This window comes from Photinus pyralis, unplaced genomic scaffold (assembly GCF_008802855.1).
Source record: "Photinus pyralis isolate 1611_PpyrPB1 unplaced genomic scaffold, Ppyr1.3 Ppyr1.4_LG7, whole genome shotgun sequence".
Taxonomy (NCBI): Eukaryota; Metazoa; Arthropoda; class Insecta; order Coleoptera; family Lampyridae; genus Photinus; species Photinus pyralis.
In genome coordinates, this window is record NW_022170738.1 from 28407897 (window position 1) to 28428373 (window position 20477).

Here is a 20477-nt window from a genome sequence, read left to right on the forward strand (position 1 = left end):
TTCCCTGTTGTTTTCGCTTGTCACCCTAATTTTTAAGTTATGTAATACGTGACTAGGCAAAGGAGCCGCTTGCATGCGGTCCTTTGCGCTAATATTGCAGCCCATATGGGTGCAATAAATGTTCTTAGTTTTAGGGTGTTAATTAGTTCACTTTTAAGTTCTCAAGTTAGTCACATTTCGCCTACAATCGAAGTAGGTCGACTCAAAGTGCTCAATTTGTATTAAAGGGTGTTGTAAATAATGTATATAAATTTGTGTTGTGAAATAAATAGTACCTGTATAAGGTTCTGTGTAAATGAAGGTTTACAACAAAAGGTTTAGCTCGCGAACCAGCTACCAGAGCTATCGGTTCCAAGTTCCTGTCGGAACTTATTCATTTATCCAAACTAGTTATTTATTAGTTTATGATTTAGTTATTAAGTTCTAATTATGATTTTTTCTTTATTTCAGATACAAGTGATATTTATGGAAGTTGAAATGAACCTGTCGATATTTAACACGATAATAGGTGAGTGTAGCACCAGAAAGTAAATTTTCCTATATTTCAGAACATATATTTGGACATGTTCTCGGAAAGCTGAAATAATGTACGGCCTAGAGTTTTGTTTATTCTTCGGTGTGTCCGTGCGGGCTACCAGATGTCAGCACTGCAAACAAATTCCGTTGATGTCTCGTTTGATAGACATTGGCACCCGTTTAGGAGCAAGTGATCCTTTTTTGGAAATAGGATGTGTTTATTAGAAAATGTTCTAGTTTTTAGATGCTATACAGTCTCCAAGATAAGAATGAACAGTATGGGAAAATGGGAAACCCAGGGGGAAACTATAAAAGATACACAGCCTGATAAATTAAAAAAAAAGTTACGTACTTTAGGCCTTAGTAAAATGATGTTTTAATAATTCGGAAACTCCGATCAGTTCCGAAGATATTCGAAAAACACCGATGTTAGCCATATTCCTTTTAATTTTTAATTTTTGCTAATCCTGTTTGAAAATATATCAAAAAGCGAATAACACTTTCTCCAGAAGAACATTTTAATCTCTACAAGATGGTGCCTACATGTTTTCACTGTGACTTTTTGTCTTTAAGACCATCAACTTCATATTTTTCGAGATATTTTTATATGCGAAACTGCAAATTGTATTGAGCAGCAATTTTGATGAGTCCTTTGTCTCTCAAATTTACGTCATTAATTAATGGAGGGTCTCCACATCACTTATGCTATCATAGGTGAACTGAAGTTACGTATGAAAAATAGATTGCTCATGCGCAAATAAAACTTCTTTATTTGTGGACCACCTGCTGCAATAGTAATTTTGGCCAGAGACCGAAACTAGAAATGCATATGATGGGAGCTTTACACAGGTTAAAAAGCTCATCATTTGGGATAAAAATCCGTACAGAAGATAATTATCGAAAGTAGAGAAACCGTGACTAAGAAGACCATCTTGCAGATACGCAGGTCTAGTTTGCGTGCAATTATCTTCATAAGGTACCATATTCCATTCCAAATACCCGCAGCCTAATCTCGTATTCTCATCAAACATCTTAATTATTTAACAAATCTTCAACAATGACAGCGCGACTATACAACTGACGAGTGAAGTCATTGTTGTTTTAATTACTTTTTGTAATCCTTCTTCGAGACGTCAACCGTGAAAATGTTCGTTGTTCCTTTTTTGTTTCAAGACGCACGCTAACAATCCGAAGGAATCAAAAGGTTATAAAATAAGAAGTCCTTGGAAAGGTTACTGACTGTAAACAACTTTGCAAGTAAGATGCAAAACGTGCAAACGCTCGAGCTGGACATGGAATCACGAACTTAAAATGTTCCGGTCTACCGATTTTATTATATTAATTTAAAGGAATTTCACTATTATTAAATTGTACCGTAATCTGTATTAGGGCGTTCCATAAGCGAAGAAATTGGATTAGAAAAATGGTGACCTCAAATCGAGACATTTAACTTGATTTCACTTTTGAGTATGCGTTAATGTTTTGGGCCATTATGTTCTGCGATCTACAAATGGACGGTGAGATATGATCGGGTACCTACCGTAATTAATTTTCTTGGATTAATAACGTAATTATTACCGGAATGGAATATTCATGATGTGAAATGTCATGTCTAGAAATCAAAATCGGTACATAGAAAGTAAACACTAACTTGACGTAAAATAGCGTAAGATTTCTAAATGTACACAACAATTTGTCGGCAATTAAAATGTCCAAACTAAAACATATGACAGCTTAAACGTGTTCAGGGTTACATTTCGCAAATTGTTATCATTGTTAACCTCCTTATGTGCAACTAGTGCAACATTTTTTTCAAGTCGACATATTTTCTAATCGCGATTTTAAAATTGAAAGTTAAATAAAATTGTCAAACTGACCACGTAGGAATTAAGAAACCGTGGCGCCAAAAGGACCTCTTTGGTATAAAATAGAGCAACTGAGCGGTCGGGGGTAATCTTAGTGTCACTGGAAAAAATCTCCAAGATATGATGTGTTACGTTTACCTATCTTACCCCCGAAGTAGTTGTAGTTAAAATTTCAGGAACGCATCTGGGCAGTCAATTACGACAAATAAAAAGTTTCCAGGGTTGTAAACCAACAAGTTGAAAATAAAAGCAACCAATTTGTGTTTCCTGGTAAAAAAAATAATTGCAAATGACGGACGTAATATCTAATGGAGGTAAAGCTGGTTTCAGACCGATTTTGTTGAAATTTGGAATGTATATAGGTTTATATGTCCTATTTTGATTTCGGTCCGTTACCATCTTGGTTTTTGAGGGTTCTTCTGAACATTCTCTACCGCCCTATCTATATCGCTTTTTGTGGAAATTTTCTCAGTTCACAGCATACGAATAACAATGCTGGCCATAATATACTAATAGACGCCTATCATGCGTCATTATTGTTATTCCTGATATGTTTTTTTACATGAAATTACCTCATTCAAATTTGGGATTATGTTTACCTTATTTGGTACGATGTAGTGCGGTTAATTAATTGCTGGCTCGCAAGAATATTAAAAAAAACAATAAGTAAAGTTGAGGATCTTTATTTTATTTTAGTGAAGTCACAAAGCACCATCCGTGCAATATTAGAAAACAAAGCACTGTGCGTGCAATACCAAATTATCCAGTACGCTGTACGAGCTAATTAAACGTCATTTATTTGGATGTGAAGTACATAGCGATCAAAAATGAGTGACCGTCGAGTCACCTTTGGAATTTTTGTTTACATGGGAAATCTACTTAACTCGAACTTCCAAAGGTGACTCGAAGGTAACTCATTTTTGATCGCCCGATATAATAAGATTAATATCTCAAACCTGTAAAGTATGGAGCTACGCCAATGCTACTGTTATGATATACCAATACAGTTCCTTTGAATGAGAAATGTGTACCTATTGCTTACCTTTCGACATGGCATAAAATCGGTGGGGTTTCTTTTTTAAATTAGAGTGCTAAAATGTAGTTGTCAGCTACACGTGTACATTTATTTACAATTAGAAAACGAGCTCCTGGATATGGCTATAGCATGTGCAAAACCAAATTTTGAACCTGGGGTTACTTATTTAAAGTGTATATGTATGAAATTTCATTTAATTGCTTTCATGAATAAGAAAAATTGGCACTGTACATCATACATAAAACCAAATTTGGAAACTGGCGCTACATTTGCTTTTATTCCAAGTGCCTACCTACGTATCAAATTTTATTTAAATCCCTCCATAAATAAGAAAGTTAGTACTGCGCATGAGCAAAACCAAATTTGGAAACTGACGTTACATTTGCTTTTATTCCAAGTGACTATGTATCAAATTTAATTTAAATCCCTCCATAAATAAGAAAGTTGGCACTGCGCACGCGCAAACCCAAATTTTAAAACTGGCGTTACATTTGCTTTTATTCCAAGTGGCTATGTATCAACTTTCACTAAACTCCCTCCATAAATAAGAAAGTTAGCACTGCGCATGCGCAAAACCAAAATTTGAAACTGGCGTTACATTTGCTTTTATTCCAAGTGGCTATGTATCAACTTTCATTAAAATCCCTCCATAAATAAGAAAGTTAGCACTGCGCATGCTCAAAACCAAATTTTGAAACTGGTGTTACATTTGCTTTTAAATGGTCACGATGCGAAAAGGGCACTGTCAATGTTGATCGATTAGGCTCAAGTTCTGGAATTGCTTTTTATATAACTAAAGCTACACGCATATTGAATTTCATGCAATTCGGTTCATAACTCACGGAGATGTCAAAAGGGCCTTCCTTATTTTTTGGGATACATTACCAATTCATGAACCCCGATCTACAAATTTCATAAAGAATCCACCTACAAAATTTCATCTTAATCGGTCCATTCGTTATCGAGATATCGTGCTAACGGACGGACGGACACACCGCAAAATTTTAATCTCGCTAGGAGCTCGTTAATAAATATGATATCCAAATTGGTGATGATAATACTCATTTTTTTTCATAAACAAAATTTTTCAAAATGGCAATTTCGAGGGCAATTTGGTAGACCACCCCCTCGACCGCACTGCATATCACAAGGTCTGTTTTAACTATGGAAAAATGTTACAGAGAGTACCTCTTGCTCAGTAGCCCACACTGATGAATAAAATTAGCGAATGCATTTTGGAATGTCTTTCAATTTAATGAATAACTGATATTCACGTTCGCAGCAATTGCGGTTTACTGTATTCGCCATAAAAATAACGTTATGGCTCGCACCGTTATTGAATTCTAAAAAACTTCAAATTAGTAAGAATCTAAAAAAACACTGGTTCGTTAACTTTTATTAACGAAACGTATTTTTACGGCGCGACTTCCCTCAATAAAAGTAATAAAGCTAAATTGTCCCCGAAACGACTCCCACTATGGAATGGATACACGCATGTTGCATAATTGTGGAAAACTATGCATGGAATGATGACGATATGTGGCAAATATCTGGCTTCATTTGTCCCTTTGATTTATAATGAAAATCACAACGAGAAAATGTCAAAAGTAAGCCAAGTGTTCATTATTTCACGCTTGCAGTGAAAGTGGCTACGTGTCGCAATTACCCTGAGTCATTTATCTTAATTAATTTGTTATAAACCAATTTGTACAACTTTATTAATATCGCTCAGACAAGGTCTTCTTAAAAACAATTATCGGACAGGATAATGCTACAATACTGTTGTAATTAGTTTAAATTATTACATTGGAAGTGTTGTAATCATTACAACATTTTAAAAAAATTAGCTCGTGTGTGAAATTAATTTGGCATGGTTCTATATTCATTTTAATTTTACAGAATTTTGCTACTGATTTGTTGTTTTGTTAAAGTGAAAAACTGCCACAAAGTGTTACTAATTAGATTACAATTTGTAGCGAGCGTTACGACAATGCTCCTTTTGAGTCAAATGAAAATTAAAGTTGGCAAATTGAAAATAAAGGAATAATAATAATTAATGGTGAATAATGCTCGATTACGCTAATATTACATTTTTTGGTATATCACTTTATTTTTAAGTGGGCGGGGATTCCTTTAACTTTACTGTAGTTGTAAATTTATTGCTAGATAAGAACGTACATACTATGTCTAATGTATTTTCGACCTTTTTAATTTCAGCGAAGATAATTTATTGGGTGGTAAATTCATATCATGCGTGTGTTATCAAACAAGTTATAAATTAGCATATGCATGGTGAAAGCGCATTTTTGGTAATATAATTGAATAAAATCACTTTTTTATTATACCTGAATCACAATCTCCGTTTTAAACACTCAAATGCGTGCGAAAAAGGGCCTTTAAAACACACGTGCTTTAAAGTTGCTAAGTAACGATACTTCAAGTGTGACTTTTGAAACTGTCATCTGGATGAAATAAAAAATCCCCTTAGGTCGCTTTCTGTAAATGCAGAACATTTCTTTGGCTTTTGTACCTATCCTTTGGTTGAAGCTTTCACAAACGCGCGTAATTTAGGGTATGCTTCCAAATCTGTTCCACTTTTTAATCGCAGCATTGTTTTAAAATTTTGAATGAATGCACCAAAATATAGAAGATTTAAATACCTTTGACATTTGCTTCATATATGCCAGCATTATGGATGCATTTAAGACTGTATTCGTAAGTAACTTCCTATTCATCCATGGAAACAACTTTTCATATTCTTTATAATAGGCTTGACTGGATTTGGATTTTACACCTACCAACGTTTGTTTAGATTTTACAAGCGATTTAATGGACGATGTATTATCTTTTTCAACGGAAATCGTTTTATTTACAAAGATGATGATGATTGATGATTATAAGCAAACGTCAAGTGACATTTCCATGGCAATCGTGAAATTTCGAACACCCAGCCCACTTAATTAAACATGTATTCGAGTATAACGTCAATATGCCTTCATTGTATTTCCTATTTTTAAATTATACTGCAGGTATAATAAAAAATACTATAAGATACACGTGTATAATTGGTCTTTAAAGCCCTTGCAACGTTAAAGGCACTCCGCTTTGCGTCGTGCCCTTAAACTCGTTGCGCGTGCTTTAAAGACTTGATTATACACTTGTATCTTAATATACTATTTATTCAATGATAATATTATTGTATTAGTAAAGCTTAAAATTATCAATCTCACAAGTAATCTAACTCAAAATAGACTAGAGCTTGCAAATCTACACTATAGCAGAAAGCGTTTAGTGAAAATTTGTCTCTAGCTATTGTAATTGCCGAGATCTCAGCCGGACAGCCAGCCAGCCAGCCAGCCATAACGAATATAATCGCGTATTTTTTTTTCAAAAATCCGCTAAAAATGAAACTATACTAATACTCTTTGGGCCATGAGTACGTCACGTTGGAAAGTACACGTATTGTTGTTACTCAAAATGGGGTAAATCGACAGTGGCATTGAGGAACACTCTAAACATCCCAAAACCTCCAAAATTTAACTCAAACAAGAATCTTTGCTGTTCCATCACTAGACGAAAATATAAAAGGCAAAATTTTGGTACTTACAAATCATTTTCATAGTACGTTTTTTATTTATCTAAACGTCCATTTCGGGTGGAGGAAACTTCACTTTCCAGCTTTTCTTTCCCCGACATCGGAAAAATATGGGGCCGATGTCAAACTTCAAGTTTTTTAAGAGCGCACCTAACGGATGTAATCTTGACTTAATCGGATGTTGTTATCTGTAACCCATTAACCTAATTATGGTTAATTATACTTATCCAAATAGTCGGAATGAAATATTCAAATTCGGCAGTACAGCAATGCCCTTTTGTTCCTTGGTATGAGAGGTCTCAAGCGGCACAATCGGTTGATATTTTCCTTAGGTTAGGTCGATCCTAACGCAAATGTGATCAGATTAATTACAAAAAAAAACCAAGGGTCATATTAACTAATTAACGCCACAACTTTTTGGAGAAGTAATGCCATCTTGATCACTAAATAGGGGCAAAAATGTTCAATAAACTCCCGTCCAAAATCAAGAACGCGCAGAAACTGTATACCTTCACACGGCAACTCAAAATCTTCCTGTTGGCAAATTTATTTTATTCTGTGGAAGATTTTATCAGTTAAATGTTAAATGTCAAATGTTTGTCTTATTTGTGTTTAATTGACTTGTGCCATACACTTTGTTTGTCTTACAGGATGAATATATATTTATTTATTTATTATTAAAGTTATGGTTATGTAATTGCATAGTGTACAAGAAAAGTACGAAATCATAATTTCTTGGATAGCATACACTGAGCAATAAATTGTGGACTAGAGCCATCGACAATGAAACCGTTGTTCAATGTTTTAAGCAGCACTCTCTGCCGAATATGAAGCCTCATAAGGAATTGTGACTATAGTGTCCATGATATTGCAAAAATTACAAGCAGGGAAACCGAAACTGGAGAAGTTTAGCAGCGAGTTCAAGGAATGGGTAAAAGATGCTGAATCTTCACTATCGTCATCCTTCGACGAAAAGAAAGTCTCAGAATAAGATTCAAGAATGTAGTAGTGGTATGAGATTTCGCTTGGAAACCACGTAAAATCCCTTGGGAAACTGTAGCGCTCGACCGATTTCATTTCCAACAAAAAATTGAGCATTTTCTTGCATATATACTTTCTGGATACCATTTTAAAAAGAGTAACTTTCATCATTGTGAAAAAGTGGTAATTTGAATGCTACCTATACGAAAACGACTAAGTGTTGCAGGTTTTTTGGTTTTTTTATAGCACTTTTAGTGTAATATTTTTTTAGTAACATTTTTATTGACTTTTACGTCGGTAAGTCGGTTTTACAATTTCTAGTAAATTTTTTTGTGATTTTTCCATTAGACTTACTACTTACTTACTATTTTATTAACTTTTTAGTGACTTCTTGCGTTAGAATCACACTTTATCATTTTTAATAATATTTCCAGTGACAGTTGCGTTTTTGAATTTTTGTGATAGGGAACCACTTTACTATTTATAGTAACTTTTCTGGTGATTGTTTGCGTTAGTATCTGCCTTATATTACTATTACTATTAAGAACGAAAGACGATGTAATTAATCAAGCTGGAAACGAAAAGAACAGGTATACGCAGAACGTTTAAGGTCATCTTTATAAGGCCTAATCTTGATTTTGGTCTTAAGCAACATGTTTAACTATCTAATTGTGGTATACCCCGTATGGACCCAAGACCCAATCAAAAGCCTTAATATTTGGGTCAGAAATATGATCCATAATCATAGCAAATCTACCCTCATATATAAAATCTAGAGGGGGTATGGGTATGCGTAGATCTATAACTTTTCTATTTTTGGTTCTAAAATTGTAAGCAATGCACAACCGCCTTTCTGCTGGGGTGGAAAGATTTTCCTTAAAAGCAAACGGAAACTCGTGTGGCAAACGGGCTAGCGCAGGTTGGGTACTCTGATGTAATCTTTGGTGTTTTTGCAAGATAATCTTTGCATAAGTTTGTGCCATTGTCGAACTATCAACCGGCTTGCTCAACGTAGTGGAGTAGGGTGCTGGGGTCCCTGGATCAATCGGGCTTGAATTTTTGTAAGTGTAGAGCGGGTTTGATTGCTTTGACTGAAATCCCTCACATTTAAAAATGAAGGCAATTAGAATAAATAAAATTATTCCATAAATATGGGATCTAAATTGTATTCCGGGGGTTACTTTTTGACTGAAATGTTTTCTACAGCATTCGCCTTACATTATTACAAAATGTTTCCATAGTAAGACTGCTGTTCTTGAAAATAGGTTAGCGCGGTGAAGTACTTAATATTTACTGGTCTCCTTCTATGACCAAGGAATTTTTATAATGAGTAATTTCAATGCTCTGTATAGGTAGAGCGTAGGAATTTATTGTCTCGGCGTTCTTCATCAAGTGACCTTTTGTTTACACAAAGCAGAAGGTCAACAAACACGATGAGTTCACAATTCTAGGAAAATTTACCAATTTCAGGTACCGGACCGTTTCGTCTAGCGATGGTCAAAATACTGGCCAAAAAAATTGACTTGATTGGAATCTTTGCATTAATTTCCAATAATAATGAATAGGAAGGTTACGAATACACCGATTTCAATGAATACATTAAAATTGAATTGCTCGTACACGCAGATTAACACACTTTCCGGTAACTGAGCGTAATTCCGAAAAAGGTTAAATTGATGGAAAGAATCATGAAAAAAAATGATGTAACATTTAACAGATGACGGCTTGTACAGTTGCGTTCGAACCGTCTTAATGTTTAAATAACTGTAACTATTATAGCAGACGCACTTCTTCAATGTTAATTACCTGTGAACATTTTTGATTACGTAAAAAATGGTAATACCTAATGTCTTTTTTTTGTTCGTTTAGAAGCCATGAAATGAACTTGAACTTGGTGTGTTCTGGTTTATATATTTGCCCACGACATGGAACATTTACATGCTGTTTTAAAGTGAAAAATTTTATATACAGATAAAGTTGAATTTTTATGAGCTTAACGCCACCCGTAAGCTTTGTTTATGGATACGACCTTCAAGTATTTTCAAACCATGAAAAGTTGGTTATACTGGTATACCTACATCACTTTTATAGGATTCCACATTCACTCCTTTATTGTTTAAATGTTTACCGTTTATATATTATACTAATATTAGCAATTAATTTTTTGTATGGTTATATACGAAAATATCCCGTAAATTTATGGAAAAATAGTCATGTTTTTATTTTAATATTGCAATCCAACTGTAGATTATGCTAATGCCTGTCACGCACGCGTCACTATTTTAATGCGAAAAAAAGCTTTTGTGCTTTTCGACTGAACAAGTACAGAAAATTAGCCGAACGGCAATTTGGAGTTTACTACTAAGGGTACCAGATGTGTGGGCTGAATTATAGGATGGTGTAGTGGAAATGAAAGTTTTTCAATCAAGTTTTTCCTTGGAACTCGAACGGGTCGGTCTGGGATGCCCTACGCCATAGTTTAGCCATAATATGGAAAAACGTCAAAAATGGATATTTTTTTGTGATTTTAACACACATGTGCGATTCCGCCCAAAAGCCTTTCCTTTTACGTTTAAGAATATGTGACCCAAATTTAGATCCGATCGGTTCAGCCGTTTAGCCGGATATGAGAGTACAGACAGACAGACCGACCAACATAATCCAGATTTTGTTTGATTCGCGCTTCAAAACTAATATTTCCTTCAAATCCAACCAAAATACAGTACATTTTCAAAAAATCTTTAAAAAACCCGAAACGATTCAAAAACTGTTCGATGAAAATAAATGTTACTGGAAGTTTAGAATAGATCTCTCTTGAAGTATCTAGTAATTTCATTTGCACTTCATAATTCTAGGTATGGCGTAGACCTATACTTATCGGTTTTGTTGTAGTGTCTTTGACATTCCTTATTTTAAAAGTGTAAAGTGCCAAGTTTGCCGCCGGCAGCTCACATAACAGGGGCAGTGGCGTAACGCAGCAATTAGAAATACCGGCAAATAACATCAATTAAAGAAAGCAACGTTAACGAGATTATAGTGGAAAAACGTACAAATAAATATAAAAATGCTGGGAATTTATGGTGATTGAATGATTAGTATCATAATTTATGTGTAATTACAATGTTCTGCGATGCAAGCTATATGAAGCACAGTAAATATTTCAATAAACAGCTCTAGCCAATACACTACCGTTAACTACTTTGTAAAAAACAGAATGAACCACTCTGAGATCATCACTAATTATACGCTTTTATTATTACACAATTTAAATAATAAATAAAGGTACGTAATTACCGCATTTAATTTTCACATCGGAAACTCGCCGTCTTTTGAAGTCGATTGTCAAACGAACACCTGAACTACTATAATGAGTAGGTAATGCTTCAAATTTGACCCGAAAGAGATGAGTTATTAACTAATTGGTGCCGATACCCAGCAGTCTTCTCTAACGTGTACTTCCTGCTCGTCGGAGGACCATGTTGCTTGCATGTCATGAGGCCAGATCCAATTTAGTCTTCATTTGGTGTACGAGATCATTGTTGTAGCCCTAGAGTCTGTCGTAGTAATTTTGGGCGTGCTTAAGTGTAAGTAAGTCAGTGACGAATGAATATTGTCTTACTCCTAGTGGGTTTGCCACTACATATGTCAGATATTTCATATTTAGTTTGGATGTGCTTTTTCCATGTTAGTCGTTGGTCTAGGTGTAGGCTAAGGTAAACTGCATTGGAGCTTCCAATGTTAATAAACATCACTTAATATGTAATGATTTACAGCTCCGTTAGTAATCAATTAAGGGTAGTTATATATTGAACATTTTCACCCTATGCTCAATTGTTTTTCAATTTGACCACAGTTATCCTGAGTAAAAATACATCATCCATATGATAAGATTGATTAGAACAGACTTTGTAGCTTCCATAAGAATAAAATTCACATCAGTGTTGACTCTGTTGGAACACACTATACAGTGAGGTATATAAGCACCGTCAACATGCTCCATAAGCATAACGTAGTCATAATAATATATTTCCGCGTTGTTTTTTGTACTCTTGCCGAATTGATTAAATTTACATTTGAATATAGTAGATCTTTACTCATGGAGAAATTAATATCACATTCCATATTTCCCTAAAAAGACTGGTGCAAAAAAAACGGAAGTAAAAAGCCCATTAAGTAGAAAAACCTCTTTTCGGCGAATATCTTTCATTTTTGATTAAAATGCGTCGTTTCTTATTTATTACCACGTCTCGTCACGCAGTTCTTACAGATCGCATAATGAAAATGTCGAATTTTGGGAACAATACCTCATTCTCATGCTCTACTTATTTAATAATAGATAAAGTTTTATCTCATTAATGTTACATCAAAATTAACCGTTACATAATCTTTTTTTGTTTAAATCATTTAATACACTGTCAAAATTGGTCACATAATGTTAATTTGATAATTTTACCTACTAATTTCTCTAATTCATGCCATTTCATGAGGTGATTAAGATCTAGTTAAGCGCCTTTGGGTATTAACCTACAAACAAATCTCATCAATGTATGCTAAATGCTTCTAAGAGTATTCACCTACATCGGTTTACATAACGTTTCGGTTCATTGAGACTTGTGGTTAAACGGAATATTGTTTCAGATCGCTGAGAGCGTAAGAAAAGATGGTAAGAAGTCGGACCCCTTCTCAAGGGGGTGGATCGCAGAGTTATGAAATGGAACGGAAGTATTCAGTTCCATCTAACCCGGATTTTCGACCATTCTCAGGTGCCGCTAGTGAAGATCTGCATGCGTGGTCCATCTACAGGTGTGGCACTTGCATTCTTTACCACACTACTAATTTTACACTTTCAGACAAAATCTCAATTCGGATTTCACGGATAGTGCTTTAGGTTCGACCGATAAAAGTCCTCTGCCTTATGGAAACTTTCAGTTGAGAGACACGACGGTTCAATCCATCCTGTCGCATCCAAGATATGGGCCCAAGTAAGTCCATCCGTCGGGAGAACGCAACTAAAGCCTTTTTTAGATCAGCTTTGGGATCCAACATGTACACCTACTTAAAATTTGGCTTGCCACGAGTTTTTCCACCAAATCAAGGTGGGTCCAATACATCTGGTACGCCGCAGCAAATCAACAGGGGACCTTCAACACGCCCTCGAACTCGGTGCGTATATGTAAAATTGACTAACAATTTCGTGACCGATGTTTTAGAATGCCTAAAGCGGGAACTAGAGGCCCAAGGGAAGGCAGCTCAGGCTACGACAGTTCCGACAACGAAACAACAAATCAATACAAACAAAGCAGGAAGTACCGCTCCGACCCTGACTTCCGTATGCAGAATCTTCATCCATCGTATCATCACGGACACGGGGTAGGGCCGAATTTCCTATAAGTAATGACCCCTAAAATTCATGGGAACGCGTATATTACACGCCTCATTTATTTATAAATTGTGGCCACACACTTTTGATTTGTTTGTAACTTTCACTTTTGTCGATCAATGGAAATTGATCTTCCGGAGGAAATGGTAGTTGAACGTACCGCGCCGTTATGCACTTCCTTTTCTGGCAAGGAGTCAAAACAATGAATCACACTTGATGTCTAACATTTTAACAGACCATTGAACTTTTGTAGGCAGGACCACCGGAAGTACCTCTAGCCGCGCTACAGCAGGGTGGAATTAAAACCACGGACCAATGGAACAGGCACAAAAGTAATTCGGAAGCGAATTTGTTATCCGCCGAATACGGTCGAACGGCAAACCGTCGGTGGGTTGATTCGAGACGGAATAGCGTCGCCGAATTTGGCGCTCATATGCACGATGTTGTTGACCACAGGTACGTGAGACGAAAAAAATACGATCTTAAAATTCCAATTTTAGTGCGATGAGCAATTTAGGGCGACCTACTGAAAGTCACATTTCGCTACCGGCCTCACGGCGGCGACATTCTGTTATGAGGGGCGACTATTTAAATCGCGACGACGAAATTGGGCCTTCATTCATATACCCCCATTTACAGGTAATTGCGCTCCTAAAACCACCCTCCTTAGTAAGCTATTTGCAGATGTGCGAAATCGGAGTGTGGCCCCAGTCAACGTGTTTGGGGGCGAATCAGCACCTTCTTATAAATAATGTCTCATTCGAGGCGCGCGGTGGTGAGGTTGTCGCGATCATGGCGACATCTGAAGAAGAAGGAACCGCGTTGTTAGATGTAATCGCCGGAAAGACGAAACCGGCGGTCGGTGATATTATTCTTAACGGACGCGGCGTTAGTGCCGGCATTTTGAAGCCGCGAGTTGCATACACTCAAAATAACTCAAATCTTTGCAAAGATATGACGGCGTTACAAACGCTCAGGTTTCACTATGATCTCAAAAGGCCCACAGCTAAATTAGACCATTTAAAAATCGATGCCATGGATAGGGTAGGTTACTATCTTGTAACTGTAAGTTAACTTTTGGATTGCAGATTAATGTTTTAATAGAAGACTTAGGATTAGAACAAGTGAGAAATACAAAGGTTTCGGCGATGACGATATCGGAAACGCGCCGCCTAAATGTAGCCTGTCACTTACTTTTGGACACAGACGTAGTGTTGCTGGATCAACCGACGAAGGGAATGGATATATTTGACACATTCTTCCTAATAGAATATTTAAGACAGTGGGCCACGGGAGGAAGTGGAAATTCGCTCGGTATTTCCGCTGTTACAAGTGTATCATGTCTCATTAGCATTTCTAGGTCGTATAGTTATATTAACACTCCATCCTCCGACTTACGAAATATTTACGATGCTCTCACGCATCGTCCTCATTTCCGCGGGAAGAACGATGTACAGCGGCAAAAGGAAGAACATGATCCCTTACTTCTCCATGGTCGACTATCCCTGCCCGTCCTTTAAAAACCCATCAGATTATTACCTAGACTTAGTGACGCTAGACGACCTTTCGGCGGAAGCGATGCTGGAATCCTCGCAGCGCATCGAACAACTAGCGGAACTGTTCCGGCAGAAACAGGAACCGATGAGCGATCCCGGTCCGCCCTCGCAACTTTCAATGACCACGAAAAATGTCAACTGTTTTGCTCAAGCCATTGTTTTATTTACGTAAGTGAGCGATCATTTGACTTCAATATCACTCCCTCGTTTTAGACGAGCCATGTTTTATACTCAACCAAGCACGTTTATCAACTGGATCTTCTTAGTGATAATGTCGGCGAGCTTATCGTTAATAGTTGGTGCTATATTTTGGGATGTGCCTAATAGTGACTCTCAACTAAACTTAAACGATAGACTTGGATATCACTACGTCGTGATGTGTTTGACGGTTTGGCCGCTTATTCTGACTTTAACGCTACGAGAACTGCGCAGAAATGTCTTCACTGTTAACAGGGACATACAAGATGGGCTGTATGGAAGACTAATTTATGTTATTGTGAAGGTAGGTAGCAGTGACTGCGGAATCAGTCCAATCTACGGTATCGTACCCAGGCTCCGGGTCATAAATGGGCTAATTGGGCTACAGACCAGGGTGCTACTTTCAAGGGGGCGGCAAGATGCGCTAAAAAGATAACCCGGGCCCTGATCGTGCCTCCTCCTGTAGACAGGCATGTTTTTATTATTTGTGTTGAAATTAAAAGCTCATACAAAGAACAATTAATAATATAAATATAATATAAACGCCCTTTCCATTTTATGATCAAGTTGCTTTTCAATAATGGGCCTTGAGTACCATTCCAGATATAATTTCGACCCAATGCCAGTTTATAATTTTACCATGATTGAGCGAATCTAGTGTCAACTTTGCGGGTGCATTATGTAAACCGAGGGGGAATTTGTTATTTGAAACCATAAACGCCGTCTGCTGAAATCGAGACTTTAAATATCCTACGCAAACAACCGAGGTATCACAATAGGTTATGGATCTATCTTTATGTTTTTTAGGTGATATTCAATCTTCTGCCGTCGCTATTCATTTGGCTGGTATACCTAGTGCCAAGTTACTCTATGTGTGGACTGTATATGCAGGGCCCAAACAATTACAATGGTTTCTACATATACATAGGTAAACGAAATGGAATAACTATATCGGCACCGATGCATTAACTTGTAGGGCTGATGTTGCTATACCTTAGTTGCGTCCAAATTTTCGTTACGACAATAGTCTACATGGTTCCATGTTCGAAGACGGCGACCATTATCTCCTGCGTAATCTTCAGTGCATTTTCATTGTCATCGGGATATCTTGTACATTTTAAAGATTTGACTGTATACATTGAATGGTTGCGATATCTAAGCCCAACTTCGTGGCTCCTACCGTATTTAATAAATCAAGAGCTAACACCCGAGGCCATAGCAAGTAGTTTAGCCACGACTTTATGTAGAAATAAACAGGTGAGCCAAAATCACCAGTAGGTACTACTTTGCTAACATATAGCTTTAGGTGCAACACCAAGACATTATAGTGCAATTACCTTGTCCCCCGCCAAATGGAACGCAGGTTCTTTCGAATTTTGGATATTTGGTCGGACAACACCACAGTTACGGCAATCCTGCGATCGCCATGACTCTATTTTATGTTATTTGTTTCGTAATTACGATCGGTGCTTTTGTATTGAATTGTAGAAGAACTAAGAACTTTCAGCCCTGGAGGCAACGCTAAATTGTATTTTAGGTTAAGCTATTTATAATAGAATACTGTGCCTATATACTTAACATAAGTGTTTATAATAAGTAAATATTTTAATTTATACTAGAAGTTAGAAAATAAAATAATACAAAACAGAAAGGTAATCGTTTAAAAAAACTTAAGTGATTTACAACAGGCTTGTTGTTTTGTATAAGATCTTGTTCCATATTTGTCAATTTAACAGACTTCGTAGATCCAATAACAACAAAGTTAGTTGCCGTTCCTAAAGACCCTCTCTCCACAACATTTGGAATCCATAATTTCTGGAAGAGCTATTGCTATTAAATTACATCAGCCTTCTTCCCGTGTGATCTTTCCAAAATTAGAATTAAGAAAGCGTTTGTTTATAATTTATTAAGGTGGCGTTTACATTGAAAAATTGGAAATTTGTTTCCACAATAACTGCCTTCTGGGTACAAATTTTTGGTTGAAATAGCATTCATTCAAATAAGTATATAAGGTTCCGACATTTGCATGAAACAAAAATTATTTAGCTAATTCCTGTACTTTCGCCGTTATTTAGGAAATAAGTTGTTAAAAAACTCCCATACAAAACATATATCTTTCATTTTTATCACACACTCATAATAATTTGTTATCAAATTTAACTTCATTCATAAGCCCTTAGCAACCATCGGTCGTTAACAGAAGTTTATTTTTTTTACCTCGAAACAAAGTTATTGAGGAAATCGCAAGGTAATTTTTGCACTTTTTGTAAACGCCACTGAAGCATTTGCGAATTAACCAATACTTTTTCTAAAAGACTCTTTCTCTAACGAAGTCGACAGTTGAATGAATTTTTTGCGATTCGCTGGCAATACCTAAATTTTACCTGTCGGTGGATTTTTGTTCTACGCAAGCAGCATTTGTCTTGCATTTCCAGTTTCCTTTTCTGGACGTCACTCTACGGTCAGCACGCCTTAGTTCGACACATGGGGTTTTAATTGCAATTTACAATTATGATTATTTCTGGTGATTGGACCTATATCTTTGTGGGTCGCAATTTAGTCATGTTTGTACGGCGTCATGTACGCTTTAACAATCGGTTCAATATAAATCTTCGATATTAGTCTATTGTAAGGGTTGCTTCACAATCTATTGCACCCTTTACAACCTCCATTGTTATAAATTTTGAAAATTTTTGAACTTCTTTCCAACTAAATTTTTGATGTAACTTCGTTGTCCTCTATTTCAATGTTTAAACAATTTTGCAACTTAAACTTCACGTTCATTGTAACGTTAGCCTGATGATGGCCTTGTTTTTTGCCGAAACTAGCAGCGTTGTACGCTTTAAACACCTTTAATTTAAATTGTACAATTAAATATTTTCATGGGGAATGGTTGTGTTTTGGATCTCCATTAGCAATTTAGTTGGATTGGGTTTTCTACAGTTTTCTTCGAGTTTTGGGAGAATTTTGTATTGACTGGAGAAGTTTTAGTTATTTCCTTGATTCTGATGTGTTGATTCTGAGTGTTATTAATTATATTAATTATTAATTGTTACATATATCATTAACGATTGTAACATTAGTAGAGAATAGAAGTATTAAGGACGATCTGGACCAGTTCAAGGTCCCTCGCCACCCGGTGGTAACCTTGAAAAGCAGTCACGGTCCCGCGCGAGTGAGTTTGGAATGTAGGTCAAAGTGGAGCTCAAAGGCATTTGCTTTCAAGGTCACTAATTATTTTATTTATTTATTTATTTAATTATTTATTTAATTATTTATTTATTTATTTATTTAATTATTATCCCTACCTTAAGAATTCTATCCAACGACGTGTTGTCAGAGTGCTTGACAATAAAAATTACAGAGAGGACTGCAAACTGTCTTTTGTAAAATTAAGAATTTTAACTTTGCCATGTGTTTTCATTTTGCATTCAGTTGTGCACGTTCACAAACATGGTATTTTAAACAGCACCACTTGTTCTACAATTCATAGTCACAATACAAGAACGAGAGAGAACTTATATATTCCTTTTAAGAGAATGTCAAAAACTCAATCTATTTACATTTCTTATAAATTATACAATAAATTGCCATATAATTGGCGCACACTTAATGAATTCAGTCTCAAAAGTAAAATTAAATGTTATTTGCTAAACAATCCTTTCTGCCACTATGAAGAATTCTTAAATAGTACCATCTGTGATAAAGTGTGATAAATCTGTTTAATGTATTCTATGTAGTTTGTCATATCATATTATAATGTCCATGTTTTTTACGTTACACAACTGTTATATTTGTACCTATATACTTATACTTTATATATTTTTGACAATTGTAAGTACATCTTGTATAATAACAAGCAAATATATTATTTATATTATTTATAATTAGGAAAACTGAATGAAAACCTAATTCGAAATAGCCGGTAGAAGGCTGGAAACTAAACATCCGACCTCCGACTATGTAGCCCAACGCTCTACCACTCAACCACCTCAGTTCAAAGACCTACAATTTTATTCAGTGTAATGTTACATTTGCAAGGTCATAAGGATCATCAGAGCCAATTCTTGTAATGCAAATGTCATTTTATTTTCAAGATCATCAAAGTTCAATGACCTTACTCCATTCTGTTGTCGCTATAGTTCACGCTTTGTATCTTTCTGCACAGAACTCCATCTCTTCTTTTCTTTCTGCTTACGCATTTCGTTCCTTTTCAGTGAAGGATGCAAGTTATTTCTTTGGTACGCCATTACCTTTACTGACTTCGTTGTCTACCTGTATAAGGCCTTTGATTTTGACTCCATATATCTTTGGAGTGGTTTCTCTTTCTTTCGATGTCTGTGGCTGTGCTCCATTGATAAACGCTTTAAGTGGATTTGTATTTGCAACTAATCAGTACGAGGTAGGTTAGATGATTACTCGGCATTTTTCTTAATACGTTTTTATAGAGCTTTATCTTCCCTCAAACTTTGCTTATAGATTTCTTAGTTCTTATCGTTCTTTCTTTGGATTGCCTTTTACGTTATGATGTACCTGGATATTACTTACTACTTGCGGAGTACGTGATTGAGATCGCATTTTTACCTGGACCCGCCATTTTTGCAGGGTTCATATTGGCGAACGTCACGCAGTAGTTGAATTTCTACATTACCGGCTTGGAAAATACTACTTCATTCTACCAACATTAAGCTGGTGAATCTACTTCATTTAACAACATCACTACCTACTCGAAGTTTGTACATGGAGATTTCGATATGGTTCCTGTTGTAACCACAAGTACAACGAAACCCTTTGGAGAACATTAATATTGTAAATGGCTCCGATATATCTGATTTTACTTACGCTGCTTCTGTCGTTGCCGAAGAATATAATTTTAGAGACCCGATTTGATCTACATTACCTGCAATTATTCCGAAGATTCATTTGTGCTAGCCTAACTACGTTTCATATCTTGTATATTACTTTGTTTACCGATATTAAATACCGTTGCTCTGTAAACTAGTTTTTGAAGGTACTAAGACTTTGTCCGAAACCGATATCTACAATGTTTAGTTACGTTATTTGTTGTTGAAATTCTTATTCACTATTAACTACGGTTTAATATCCGACTGCCGCTTTTGCAATATGTTATGGGTCGCGCTATTCACTACCCCTATTATTTGTTTATTTCTGTTGCAGATTAGGCAGAACGCGCCCTTCTGAGTCCGAAGTTCAATATAATTTTCGACTACTCCTTGATATAACGTTTGATTACATAACCAGTAGTTTTGATACAGTCGATCTTTGGTTACCTTGAAAGTAAAATATGAAAACGCAAAATGGGGTAATTGGCCTCCGATGACCTTCACAG

The 20477-nt window shown here is 36.0% G+C and overlaps 1 protein-coding gene across 1 annotated transcript; it reads left to right on the forward strand.

Moving 5' to 3' along the window:
- The first annotated feature begins 449 nt into the window (after positions 1 to 449).
- Positions 450 to 16771, forward strand: LOC116175712 (ATP-binding cassette sub-family G member 8). Its single transcript, XM_031493968.1, has 14 exons — positions 450 to 508; positions 12632 to 12796; positions 12844 to 12975; positions 13019 to 13156; positions 13204 to 13363; positions 13627 to 13829; positions 13874 to 14012; positions 14058 to 14417; positions 14462 to 14687; positions 14734 to 15097; positions 15143 to 15431; positions 15935 to 16055; positions 16104 to 16384; positions 16434 to 16771. The coding sequence occupies exons 2-14, from the start codon at positions 12654 to 12656 to the stop codon at positions 16650 to 16652; spliced, it is 2775 nt and encodes a 924-aa protein (XP_031349828.1). The 5' UTR covers positions 450 to 508; positions 12632 to 12653; the 3' UTR covers positions 16653 to 16771.
- Positions 16772 to 20477: the final 3706 nt, after the last annotated feature.